At 44.3% G+C, this 14,656-nt stretch overlaps 1 protein-coding gene across 1 annotated transcript in view; it reads right to left on the bottom strand.

The window, feature by feature from the left end:
- ARHGAP18 (Rho GTPase activating protein 18) overlaps positions 1-14,656 on the bottom strand; it is a 276,486-nt gene that overhangs the window by 136,598 nt on the left and 125,232 nt on the right. Inside the window, 2 exon segments of the mRNA XM_029596814.1 lie at positions 88-311; positions 14,028-14,224. Of these exon segments, the coding sequence (XP_029452674.1) occupies positions 88-311; positions 14,028-14,224 (421 nt within the window).

Below are 14,656 nucleotides of genomic sequence, written 5' to 3' on the forward strand. Positions count from 1 at the left end.
GATTCATTTCAGCAAACACCAAGAGAATAATTACAATATAAAAAAAAAAGTTCATAAATAAATAAATGGTGATAATTAAGAGTTTACCTTTCCGATTGTATCAGTTTGTTGTCTAAAGATGTCTCTTACATCAGGGATGTGATGCTGCTTACTCTTTCTCCTCATGGTCTCAATTCTCTTTTGTACAGCTGCTGACTGAGTGCGGGTTAGGGTTGACAGGAACACCATGCTTTCTTGGGAATCTCCTGCACACTCAGCAAAGAGGTTTGACAGACCTGCTTCCTTCAGCCACTCTTCTTCTAACTCCCCCTCTGCAATGAAAGACACACACAACTATTTCTTTTCCTGATGGGAAAAATGTATTATAGTCTCTGTATTTTGAGTATATGAACTTCTCCTAGTCTCCTTTACGTTAATGTATTTACTCACAACCTGAATCTGAAACTCTATTACATTTACTCTGTACAGTAGACACTAGATCCAGTAACAGAGAGATCTATTACTATTTAACTGATAATTTCCTTTTCCTTAATCTAGATAGATGGATTCAGAACAGTGGGTTATGCACCTCTACCAGCAGATGGAGAATTCTCTTCAAAAGCCAACTGTAGACAGATTAGCAAAAACTTGATTAATAACAGAAAACCTTTTCAGTACTCAACCAAGAAACACTGAACTCAAGCAAAAAATAAGGGCCAGATTTTCTAACCTACGCGCGGGCGTAGATTTTTGTGCGCAACCCGGCACGCACAAATCTACACCCGATTTTATAACATGTGCGCACAGCTGTGCGCATGTTATAAAATCCGGGGTCAGTGCGGGCAAGGGGGTGCACACTTGTGCACCTTGCACGCGCTGAGCCCTAGGGGAGCCCCGATGGCTTTCCCTGTTCCCTCCAAGGCCACTCCAAAATCGGAGCGGCCTCCGAGGGAACTTTCCTTTCGCCCCCCGCACCTTCCCCTCCCTTCCCCTATCTAACCCCGCCCCCCAGCCCTACCTAAATCCCCCCCCCCTACCTTTATTATTTAAGTTGCACCTGCCTCTGGGCAGGATTAGGTTGCGCGCGCTGGCCAAGTGCTGGCGCACGATTCCCCGGCCTAGCAGGCCTTTGGAGGACTCTGGCCACACCCCTGCCCCGGACCTCCCCGCCCCTTTTTTCAAACCCCGGGACATACGCGCGTCCCAGGGCTTGTGTGCGTCGCTGAGCCTATGTAAAATAGGTTCGGCGCGCGCAGGAGCAGGTTTTCAGGGTTACGCCCATAATATACACCATAACCCTTTGAAAATCCGCCCCTATATGAACACTACTCGAGGGACTGGATGAACAATTACCAGTAGCCTCTGAAATGCATAGCAACGCAGGAGACCACAACACAATCCTTCAGCAGTCAAGGGTGGGAAGCTGAAGCCATCAGTCTAGATTAAGGAAAAGGAAATTATGAGATAAGTAATACATTTCTCATTTTCTAGCATCTAGACAGATGGATTCAAGACCAGTGGGATGTACCCAACTACTCCTCGAATAGGGTGGGAGGCTGCCCGCGGACCAGTCAAAATCGTACATGCAAAGGCTACCTCCTCCTGGGCCTGCACATCCAGGTGATAACACCTGGATAAGGTGTGTAAGGAGGACCATGTTGCAGCTAGGCAAACGTTGACAGGAGACAACAATCTAACCTCCGCCCATGATACTGCCTGAGCCCTAGTAGAATGAGCCCTAACCTGAATAGGCAACGACTTTTCAGTGAGCTATTGTAGCCCACGAAGACAGCTTGCCCTGTTTCCCTTTACCATGAAGGACAAACAGGAGATCGTCTTTCGGAAAGGTTTAGAAACCTCGAGATAGCTCACCACTTGTCATCCAAGGGACATAACAGGCGATATTCCTTCGCATCTCTTTTTCTATCCAGGGAAGGCAGGGAAATGAACCGATTCAAGTGAAAATCTGAGACCACTTTAGGCAAAAATGAAGGAAAAAGTACACAGCTATATCACCCTTAGAGTCACCCGAAGGAACAGCTCCCAACAAGATAAGGCTTGCAGCTCAGAAATTTGCCGCGGAGAATATATCACCACCAGAAATACTGTTTTCAAGGTCAGTAACTGCAATGAAAGGCTACACAACAGACAAAAAGTAGGGCCTGCCAAGAAATAAACACCTGATTAAGACTCCACAAGGGTACCAGTAACTGCAAGGGAGGACAAAGATGTATCACTCCCCTCAAGAAACGGGCCACATCTGAATGAGCTGATAAGGATTCACCATTCATTTGGCCCCTGCAACAGGCAAGAGCCGCTACCTGAACCTTAAAGAAATGTAACAGCCAATCCTTTATTCAACCCATCCTGCAAATATTCCAAAATGAGCAAAATCTTAACTGAATGAGGAAGCACTCTTCGATCTTCACACTAAGCTTCAATCACTCGCCAAACCTGCACATAGGCTAAAGAAGTGGAGAACCTCTGTGCTCGTACCAAGGTAGCAATCACCACAGTAGAATATTCATGCTTCAGCGAGCATGCCTTCTCAAAGGCTACACTGTAAGACAAAACTGAGTCGGATATTTGTGAAGGACAGGTTCCTGTTGCAAACAGATTTCTGTGCGCCGGAAAATGGAGGGGGGGGGGGGAAGTCTACCAGCCGTCTTTGCAGATCTGTATACCATGGTCTCCTGGGCCAATCCACTGACACCAAAAGCACCATCCCCCTGTGACCCTTGACTCTCCGAATGTTTGGGCCAAAATAGGCCACGGGGGAAAGGCATAAAGTGGCTTGTCTTTCAGGCAGATCTGAACAAGAGCATCAATACCCAAGGACTTCAGATCTCTCCTGCGACTGAAGAATTGAGGAACCTTCTCATCGCAAGAAGACACCAGCATGCCTAAAAATGGAAGGCCCCAGCGATCCATTATCAGCTGAAAAGCCTCATCCAACAATATCCATTCTCCTGGATCTAGACTCTCCCTGCTGAGAAAGTCTGCTCTTACATTGCCTTTTCCTGTAATGTGCAAGGCTGAAATGTTTTGAAGATGCACTTCTGCCCATTCCATAAGTTGGTCTATCTCCTACGACACTTGCTGACTCTTGGTTTCTCCTTGCCGATTGATGTAAGCCACCATCGTTGTGTAGTCTGACATTACCCAGATTGCTCGACCCTGCAGCCTGCCGCTGAACTGCAAGCACGCCAACTGGACCTCCCGGGCTTCCAGCCGATTTATGTTAGAGAGACTCTTCTGTATTGCAATGCCATTGCGCCATAAGCTCCTGACAGTGAGCTCCCCAACCCTTGAGGCTCGCATCTGTCATGAGTACCAAGCAGTCCGGCAGTGTCAGGGGAAACCCCCTTATTCAGATGATCCACTTGCAACCACCACTGGAGGTGAGAGCAGACTTCCATTGGCAGGTAGAGCCAAATTGAATAGTCCTAAGACTGCGGGTTCCAACAAAACAGCAGGAAGTGCTGAAGAGGATGCATATGCGCTCTCACCCATGGCACTGCTTCCAGATTTGCCACCAAGCAGAGTACCTGCAGATAGGACCACATTGTCTGGCGTATAGTGTTCGTCAAGACATACACCTGTGTCATCAACTTCTGTATATGAGTCTCTGTCAGGAAAACATGGCCTTGCTTCGTGTCGAACCAAACACCCAGATACTCCAATGACTGAGATGGCTGAAGATTGCTCTTGACTAGGTTCACTCACAACAGAGTTCCTCCATCAGGGAGATCACCTTGCGGGTCACCAGAGATGGTGCGAATCAGCCAGTTGTCCAGATACAGGCGTACCAGGATCCCATCTTTTTTCAGCTCTGCCGCCGCCACCACCACCACCATAATCTTGGAAAACGTTCTGGGAGCGGTGCCCAGACCAAAAGGCAGTGCCCGGAACTGATGATGGTATACCAACACTGCGAAATGCAGAAAACATTGGTGCTCCAATCGAATGGAAATATGGAGATATGCCTCTGACAGATTCAAGGTGGTCAGAACTTTCCCCAACAAAATGGCCATTATCACTGAGCACAATGTTTCCATGTGAAAATGAGTCACCCAAGATGGGATGAAAGGTGCCCTCTTTCTTGGACACAATGAAATAAATGGAATATTGCCCCGTATTTTCTTGAGACGTAGGTATTGGACCACAGCCCTCAGTGTGTACACTGTACTGCTTGCTTTTTCTGTGGGAGTGGCAAGGAAACACCATGAACTTGTCCTGAGGAATACTGCAAAACTCCAGCACATATCCCTCTCATATTATCTCCAGGACTCTCTGATCCGATGTGATTTTGACCCACCTCTGATAAAAGAGAGCGCTATTCCTTTATGCTCCTGGAGGTGGGTCACAATTGGGAGGCTCAGAAGGTTCCACTACCCGAGCCCATGCCATACCTGGGCTGTCTGGGACAAAAGGCTAAGTCCTCTAAAAGGTCGCCCTCCCTGTAGGGACAAAAACACTTGGAACCCAAGATGACCCCTCATACCAAAGGGGCATGGCGACAGCTTCATATCCTCCAGCAACTGAGGAACCAGGGATTCGCCCCACTTACTGGCCACTTTCTCCAACTTGCTCCCAAACAAGAGCAAGCCTTTAAAAGGCAATTTCATAAAATTAGCTTTGGAGGTCGCATCGGCCGACCAATTCCTCAGCCTTAACTGACGCAAGGCCGCTATTACCGAAGCCACTCCTCTGGCCAAGGTGCGGACCAAATCACAGCCTGCATCTGCTAAAACAGAAGCGGCGGGTTCCATAACTGCTCAGGAATTCAATCCAGAGTCATCAACCTCCTGAGAGAGAAGCAAACATGAGTGAGCCACCAGACAACAGCAAGAAGCTATCTGCAAGGTCATTGCCACTGCATCAAATGTTTGCTTAAGAATGACCTAAATCCTCCTGTCATGCACAATCTTCAGGCCGCGCCTCCCTCCACAAGGATAGTCGTCCGTTTAAAGTTTGCACAGACAAGCGCATCCACCTTTGGAAAACGCAAAGGGGTAGATTTTCAGAGGGTTACGCGTGCATCTTGCATAGGCTTTTAAATGAAACAAACAAAATGAAATCAATGGGGGGAAAATATAAAACAAACAATGGTTTTACTTCTTCCCAGCCCTAATTATTGCCACAAAGAAACAAATTGGAAAGTGTATGCTAAAAGCATGACACAAAGGTACATTTTTCTATACTTGAAAAAAGAACCCCCCTTCCATTCAAAATTAAGTGGTCAGCAAAGGACAGTCTTCCCCCTCCTTCCTTTCGATCCGCCTTATTGAAAACTAAGCTAGTCTGACATTCCCTCTGACCTCCCCTCTTCCCATCTACCCAGAAGCTCAAACTGTATAACTCCCCAAGTGGAGCAGAGAGAAGAATTCGGTCTTACAATCTCCTCCCCGTTCTAGGGAAGCATTTTGCAGTGATGCCAGTAGTGAGGAAAGCCCACTCGCACTTATTCATGTATGTGTTGCATTATTATAAAGGGACCAGTTTCCGTTATGAAATTCTTAACAGCAACTGGTCCCCTACTACTGAAAAGGAATCACAGTACAGGGAATAAATAATAATCCCTTTAACAGTTGTGAACCCAGTCAATGCTCTTGCCATCTATGAGCGATAAGTGTATCTTTCTGCAAATTTCTCAAAAAACTCAGATTTTTCTATAAACTTTACCATATTCACTAAAAAAAAATGGGGGGGAGGGGGGGGAAGAGAAAATGGTCAATATTTGTATAACAGATGGCAAATTTATTAAAAAAAAAAAGATATAAAAAGAAAATCAATGGGCAAAGGCTAGTACAATGCCACGAATGTGTCGAAATCAAAGAATTTGTTTCACAAGTAATTTGCAAGAATGAAAAGATAGCGGGTAAATAATATCCGGGTTTATTTTGGTGGACAGAAGCCAGGACAATAAGACAACAGATTCTCCCACTCACCTACTCAGCAGCATCCCTATCCCTACCGCCATCCCCTACCTAGCATGTCCCCTTTCTCACCTCACACTCCCAACAAGAATCTCCCTGTTTCCTCCCCATTGCAATAGCATTCATCCTTACTAGTGGGGACTCCGGGTTTCCTCCTCTTTCCTTCAGCACAATGATTACTGGGGACTCCCACACGTGGCACTTCTTTATTGTGGGAAGTGGGTCTGGTGGGCGTGGTACACTTCAAAGGCTGCATGGGCAGCACCAAGCAGCAGGCACTTTGGCTGCTTGGGGGAAGGGGAAGGTGGGAATTGAAACAGCCCAACTGCGGCACTGCAGGGCACGTGCTTTCTCTGGTGGGGGTGCATAATTCTGACTGCTGGACTTCTGAGTGTGGGACTTGAAACAGTGCAGGTGTTTGTCCCACACTGGCTTCCAGCTTTGTACTCTGGAGCTGCTCTTTAATCTGCCTAAAATTAAGAGAGAAATCAGTTTAAACCGATTTTTACATTTGGAAAAATTCAGGAATTTATGGGTGAAAATCATTTTAAACTGAAAACGAAGGACCCTGATGCAGTTTTGTAGAATGTACCTGGAGTATGGTCATGCATGTTTTTTGTAAGCACTATATATTGTTTTATGACAAATTTGATTTATATTTTGGTTTTGTTTTCGTTTTTTGTTTTGTTTTTTTTTTATGATTAATGCAAGCTATGATGGTTTTGCATATGCTGTTCACTGCCTTAGGTGAAGTTCCTTCAGAAAGGATGGTAATAAATGGAAACACTATGGTAATGCAAGACAGTACAGGATATAAACAGTAGATAAGGGGGGGGGGGAGTGAGAGAGTGTGACGTTGAAGATAGGATACAGCAGACCCTGTTTTAACAGGAAGGGAAAATGGGCAGATTAGATAAGATTTGCAGTCTTCATCTGCATTCATATTCTCGGTTTCTCAATATAGGCTCGATTAAGAACATGCCATACTGGCTCAAACCAAGGGTCCATCAAGCCCAGCATCCTGTTTCCAACAGTGGCCAATCCAGGCCATAAGATCCTTTCAAGTACCCAAAAACTAAGTCAATTCCATGCTACTGATGCTAGTAATAGCGGTGGCTATTTTCTAAATCCATTACCTGCTATTAATTAAGGTGACTTAGAAAATAGCCACCGCTATTACTAGCAACGGTAACATGGAAAAGACTTAGTTTTTGGGTACTTGCCAGGTTCTTATGGCCTGGATTGGCCACTGCTGGAAACAGGATGCTGGGCTTGATGGACCCTTGGTCTGACCCAGTATGGCATGTTCTTATGTTATGTTCTTAATTAATAGCAAGTAATGGACTTCTTCTCCAAGAACTTATCCAATCCTTTTTTAAACACAGCTACACTAACTGCACTAACCACATCCCCTGGCAACAAATTCCAGAGTTTAATTGAGCACTGAGTGAAAAAGAACTTTCTCCGATTAGTTTTAAATGTGCCCCATGCTAACTTCATGGAGTGCCCCCTAGTCTATTATCCAAAAGAGTAAATAACCGATTCACATCTACCCGTTCTAGACCTCTCATGATTTTAAACACCTCTATCATATCCCCCCTCAGCCGTCTCTTCTCCAAGCTGAAAAGTCCTAACCTCTTTAGTCTTTCCTCATAGGGGAGCTGTTCCATTCCCCTTATCATTTTGGTAGCCCTTCTCTGTATCTTCTCCATCACAATTATATATTTTTTGAGATGCGGCGACCAGAATTGTACACAGTATTCAAGGTGCGGTCTCACCATGGAGCGATACAGAGGCATTATGACATTTTCCGTTTTATTCACCATTTCTTCCCATTCTGTCTCTATAGGAAAAATGGCTAATAAATCAGGCTCTGTGCATATCACAATTTCCATACACCTCTATTTATCTTGTGACGGAGACGTCACAGAGCAGACTCTAAGGCCATCAGAGGAGACGCCAGAATTATCTGATTAAGAAAGAAAGCCCCCCCAGTCACCCCGAACAAAGCAATGTAAGGAGAACTGGAAAACCAGATATGGACAGCGGTTGGGTGGCAGAAAGGAATGCTGGGGGTGGGGCCTTATGGAGATGGGCGGGCCAAGGTCCTTCCCACCTTAGTGCAGGTGGAGTGGATGAAGACAGGAAGGAAGTGTGGCTCTCTCCGTTAGCACGACCACAAAGAAGCAGCAGGAGGAAGAAAGCTCAGAAGCAAGAGGAGCCGGAGCGCCCAGCCTAAGCACAGCTGCAAAGGAGGCAGGACGCACAAAGCGGTGGGAGAAGGAATGCCAGCAACTAGTTAACCAAAGTTATCAAGCACTATTTTTCTTAACTGCAGTATGGGGGAAGGGACACTGCAGAGTTGCTGGGCCAGAAGAGATAACTGCAACGTTAAAGCAACTTTGGAGTTTGAGACTGTGAAAAGCTGCCACATGGGAGGCCGGCAGCACAACCTATGCAGGACTGAAGCCTTGCAAGGGACTTGAACTTGTTTTCCTGCCGGGGTGGTCGCAGTGTGGATTATTGAAATATCAAGAGAGTTTTGAACATTGGATGTCAGGCCTAGGCCTTTCAAGGCAGCTAGCTTTCACACATACCAGGGTGGGGACTGGACTCTTAGAGCCAGATAAACTCCAGTCACGCTGACAGACCCATGGCTTAACCCAGGAGTGGTTTGGACATTATCACTCAAACTTTAAATGTGCATGATAAGTTATCCCCACCTCTCATGGGATTTTGGAGTGAGAAAATTGACAGAGGAAGAGAGAGAGAGAATGGTTATACAATGAGGGGTAATACTGTGGATGAGGATATTGGAGCATCCCGAGCGAAGTTTGCTAATTATTGGAGTTTTGCACGACTCAGAAATCAGGATCCTGCAGTGGGGAACTACTAGCAGAACTACTCGGCTGGTAGTTCCCCACTGCAGTATTACCATATTTTCTGAGGCACAAGATATTACCAATCTTCTGTGGTAGCTCAGCATCTCTTGTTTTGTACTGACCACTAAAATGTTTGCATACAAATCAGAAAAAGTGACTGCCTGAGTTATGGGGAAAAACCCTTAAGAATAACCCTGGTAGCCCCTTTCTTCGGAGCAGATAGCTCCTCAAAGGAAAAAGGTTTTCTAGCAAGGAGAACTGGAGAGGGGCCAGGAAGTCTGGGGCAAGGCTGATCCTAGGGGTCTGTCCTTTTCCTCAGTGACGGCAGCACTTTATCACACTCCCAGGCTAGAAGTGAGCTGGGAAAACCCAGAGTTAGAAATGTGCGAGTGGAAGAGATGTGTAGAATGGGGATATCACTGTTACAGCTGAACCAGTAGCAGTGTTTCGCATGGTTACAGGGATAGAGCTAGGCTACCTTAGCAGTTTTTAGTCCAGCGAGGCAGAGGTGGTATGGGAAACCCTAGGCAGCATGTGCACAACAATATACTTATTCAATAAAAGAGGGGCTCTACCAGCAAACTTTGAGGCAGGGAGACCATAGTACCTCAGAGAGAAAGGCGGGTGTACTGCTTGTAACCTCGGGCCCGAGAGGTGTGGAGCATGTTCGTATAGAAGCAGGGTCGGTCATAGCATGAAAACTTCAGCAGGAAATCTATGCATATTCTGCTCTCCCACAAACTCGTCCAATTCTCCCTCTCACACTCCCCGTGATCCTATCCCTGCTTCTCTCTGGCATACCTGTTTTCTCCTACCAGAAAAAGTGACTCTTTGGCAGTAGCATATCTAGACAGAGGTATTCAGTGGGGTGGGGAGGGACACAATGGGGAGCAAATTAGGAATGGAGGGAGACAGGTAATACATACATGGCCCCTTTTGCCTTTTCAACAGGCAGCACCCGATGTGCAGCTTTCTGTGCCACTGAAATGCACATTACCAAGGCCACAGTAAGGGATCTGGGTGCACAGAACAAGCTTTGAATTTGTTGGTCACCTTAAATATTCAGACACCTACAGGCAGGAGTAGAATATATAAAGCCAAAACTTCACGGAAATGGGTTCAGATAGCCAGATAAGCACCAGGCCAAAAATCTCATCCATTTGAAGCTGTAAGCCTTTCTGGCTGAGATCAAGGTATCTTCCATTTCTTTAAGAAGTGCCATGCTGGATCGGATCGAGGTCCATCAAACCCTGTATCTGACAGTGGCCAATCCAGGTCACAAGAATGCAGCAGATCCCTAAGAATTAATCTATTTACATAGAAACAGAAACATGATGACCGAAAACGATTGTGTCCTATCTTGGTTGCCCATCCTCATCAACTAATTCAGCTTTAGGATCCCTATAACTCCCTCAGCGATCCCCTGGGGCCAAAGCAGTAAAATGAGCACCCACAAGGGGTGCTAGTATTGAGTGCCCATTGTCTTAACGAGTACTTAGAGGCAGTGTTAAAAAGGGCGCACTAAGGGTGTGTCCGTAGCATTCAATAGTTTATTACATCGGGCACCCAATTGCAACGGGCGCTCAGTACGAGTAGCCGTTTTGATCCCACTTCTTCTTTTTGTTAGTTTGCTGAAATGGATTATATTAGGCTCCTCTAGCTACGGACATTTAAATTGCGTGGCCATAAAGAAAAAGTAGGTTTCTTTCTTCTGATCAAGTCAAAATATATATTTATTTTTCTCGACTGCAAGCAGTAAATTAAAGTGTCACAACGATACTAAGGAGGAAGACACACTTACCATAACACAGAGGACTATATTTTTTAAATTTCTCATGAACCCTTGACTGGGAGCTGACTTTACTCCTCCTCTGGGGTAGGAGTTCAATTCCCCACACTAAAAAGTGTGCGTTGGAAGCCCAGTACTTTCCTGCATCGGGGTTAATAGCCAATGTCCTCATCTATGGACCCGATAGCGCCCATCACATGGAATTTGCATGTGATGGGCGCTATTGGGTATGTATTTGTTAGGGTACATGTTTTAGGCGTGATAAACTCCTTACTGCACTGGGTGCTAGTCTAGCGCACCCAACCGCACATAAACCCATGCACTAGGCTGGGCATCGGCCCCTCTGTGTTTACCCTATGCTTTCTTGAATTCAGATACTGTTCACCACCTCCACAGGGATGCTGTTTCAAATATCCACTACCCTCTCTGTACTCCTTAAAGTACTCCTAAATTTAGCTCCTTTCACCCTCATCCCATGACCACTTGTTCTACAGCCTCCTCTCTATTGAAAAGGGCCTGCTTCCTGTGCATGGAAACCATGGAAGTATGGTATTGAAATGTCTCCATCTTGTCTTTCCTCTAGAGCAGTGGTTCCCAAATCTGTCCTGGAGGATGCCCAGCCAGTCAGGTCTTCAGGATATCCACAATGAATGGAGGCAGAGAGAGACAGAATCATCAAAAAGTAAAACATCTCTGGGTTTGGATGACTATTATCAAATTCTATACGATTAGTGACAAATTTGCGGGAACTTTGTCAGTTTGCTTAATGCAATATTAGGTGGAGAGAAACTTCCAGAACCGATGAAAGTAGGTATTATTGTCCTCCTGGCAACTAAGTCTTACAAATCAATCTATTTGATAAATATTGATGTAAAAATTTATGTCAAGGTCTCTACCATAAGATTAAATATAATTTTACCAGATTTAATGAACATAGATAAAACTGGATTTGTTCCAGATAGACCAGACATTATAATAAGAAAAATTTAAATATCATCAATATTGCTAATTTTAAGAAGGTCCCCATCATAGTCTCTTCATGCAGAAAATGACTGCGAGTTGATTGAACCTTTATTAAATGTTCCAGTTGTTTGCTTTTGAGTTTGGTCTTTCAAGAAGCAATGGGATTGAGCCTCCGATAGAATGTTGGATTGGTCTGAGCATGTTCTGCTTTCTGCAGTGCAGTTCAACGTTTAATGGAAGTAATAAAAGTGATAAGACTGGGTATTCCTGTAGCTGCTTAATGCAAATTCCTGAAAATTTACCACAGGGGAAAAATCTCCAAGAAAAATTCCAACAAAGGGGGAATAGCTGATATTTTAACACTGCTATCTGCTTTAGAGAATCACTCAAAACATTCAAAAACAAACTAACCAAAGCATTATGAATTTTTTTAAGTAGTAAGTGCACTTATGGAATCTCTGGACCAATGAAGGAAAGTTGGACTGGTTTGAGCTTTTCTCTTTGGTCCTTATTCCTATCTCTAGGCAGATACTAGCTGTTTATAATAATCTGGGAAGTATGCTCTTATAATATACAGTACAAGGGTGCAAATAAAGTATAGAATCAAGCTAAGTTTTTTGAATTGTTGCGTGTTAAAGTTCTTTCAATTAAGGGGTACTTCTCTTTGGGTCACAATGATTATAACTGGGTCCTCTTTAAGAGTGTATGATTTTTTTTAAAAAAGCACCTTTTACTTTATCCATTGCAAAGGTGCAGGCGTACATATGTGCGCATGCGTCAGTCCACACCCAAGGTTGCACGCACACATATATGCGCACACGTTATAAAATAGCCTGGCCTTGCGCACATGTGCACCGAATTTTATGTGGGCGTGTGCACAGGCATGCAAATCTGGTTTCTGCTGTGTAAATTGGGGAATTTTAAAAGGGGCATGTGCCGATGTTATTCCCAGTTTTACCAGTTTATCCTCTGTTCACCCAGTAAGCGAGAGGTCCTCCAACCCCCCCCCCTTCCAGTTTAATAACCTTCACTCTCCCCAGTTATCCCCAACCCTTAAAGTCCTGCAGATCTGCCTATTTTTCTTAATTTCTTATTTTTTAACGTACATGTCATCCATAGCAGAAGTAAAGTTACACAGCAGGGGGCCTCAGCATGCGCTGGATCGTGTAATTATTTACGCGCACAGCTCAGGTTCATGCCCAGAATCGCCCATGCCCCGCCCACATCCTGCCCCATTTGTTTAGAGATGCGCGCACTGCAGCATTTACGCACCTATCCAGGCGGCTTTTAAAATCTGCTTGGCGCACGCAAGCCTGACTTATTCGCCCATCCCCGAATTGATGTGTGCACCGGGCTTTTAAAAATTCACCTTAAAGTGATTAGTTATAACTATAACACTCTATCTTGATGCCAAGGTCATCGCTACTATAGATTTTTTTTAGCAGAGTTAGGTAGGTATCTGCAAAATCTGCTGTAGAAAGCTTGACAATGTTCTGTAGCAGATCTAAGTAAAATCCACAGATTTGCCCACAACTTGAACCAGTACTGAAAAATTACCAATTCAAATTTATTTGAATCCCTACCTGTAAAGTCCAAAACAGGTAAACTTCAGTAGTTGCACCCTCAAGTCTCACTGGGTTCAGTTTCACTTTATAGAGTGCCAACATGCAAGGGATTAGTAAATCACTAGAGCTTCCACTGATGAATACTGCAAACTACTGCTGAAGACTGAACTGTTTTTCATTCTCAATTACAAAAAAAAACAAAAACGACATGATGTTAATGGCTTGGATTTCAGGAGATATTTCCATATCTAGAACTGTATGAAGGGTATACCTCCATGGCAGTACTCTTCTGTATTTAAAAAATATATATTGTCTTGCACTTTTTTTTTTTTAATTGCAAAATATTTTTACTCTAGAGGCATCAAGATCCTCATGTCCCCTTCCTCAGACTATGGAGTAATGATGGAAGGAGGTGGTGGTGTAGCCGGATAAAAGCAAAATCTCTCCATGTTCAGATTCAGTCCAATGGTACCTTCCTCTCACCCCATCAAACAATCCAGATATGTACATGAACATCCAAGACATCTATGGGAGATCAACCACTATATTTTGTCCACTTTGTGTTTCATTTATGGTATTACACATTTAGAAATATGTTGTCTCTGAAAAGCGGCAGGAATGAACATTTTCAAATGGTTACATATAACGACCATGGATAATGAAGGGAAAGCTGAAAAGTATTTTTTTTACACTACATGCAACAGGTGAAAAAAGTGCACTTTTCACTGGTCAGCTCTAAAAGCTTCAAACAACTTATTTCAGTACATCTTAAAAGGTGTGCCACACTATCAGCATTTTAAAAAGTAAACACAATAAAACATCTCACTGCATTCCACCGAAAAGGAAACCTATTTTACAGTGTGCAAACATTCAGGCTTGCCAACTCTATTTTATGATCTGTTTATCATACCATCTGGCTCTTTCACCACCACTTCTCGCTCCTCATGACTGCTGTCCGTACTCTTCTCAATGTTTTCCAATTCTGTCCAATAGTCATCCAAGGACAGCTCATCCAAAGAATCCTGGGAACTGCAGCGATCAAATGGAGGCCTCTTGGTTGTTTTGGGCGAATTCCCATGATTCATTGTGTACTGGCCAGATCTGCGACTGTAAAACAAACACAAAAATAAACTTACAATATTGCAACAAGCTGCTCTCATTGTTCCGCATTTCAACCTTAAAATAAGAATATAGAAGGGACAACAAACGAAGCCATTGCTTCCCAGGGGAATGGAAACTAAGAAAAAAAAAATCACTTGCAGTAGTGGATAGCACATCACTAGATCCCCATAAATTCCATTACAGAGCTGATATTTAGTTCTAGAATCACAGAAAGAAGATCACAATTTGCAAAAAGAAGAAGAGGAGAAGTACAACATTCCAAAGTTCAGGAGGAGAGGGATTGTTGTTGATGGTGATTCCCCTTCTCCATGGAAGAGATGAAGCCATCTGCCACCCAGATCTATTCTCTAAAGAGATGTGTTTCCCTGCATGCCGAATCCATGACATAATGGAAAGATTGCTGTAATGCGTGGAGCC

The sequence above is a fragment of the Rhinatrema bivittatum genome, chromosome 3 (assembly GCF_901001135.1).
Source record: "Rhinatrema bivittatum chromosome 3, aRhiBiv1.1, whole genome shotgun sequence".
Lineage (NCBI taxonomy): Eukaryota > Metazoa > Chordata > Amphibia > Gymnophiona > Rhinatrematidae > Rhinatrema > Rhinatrema bivittatum.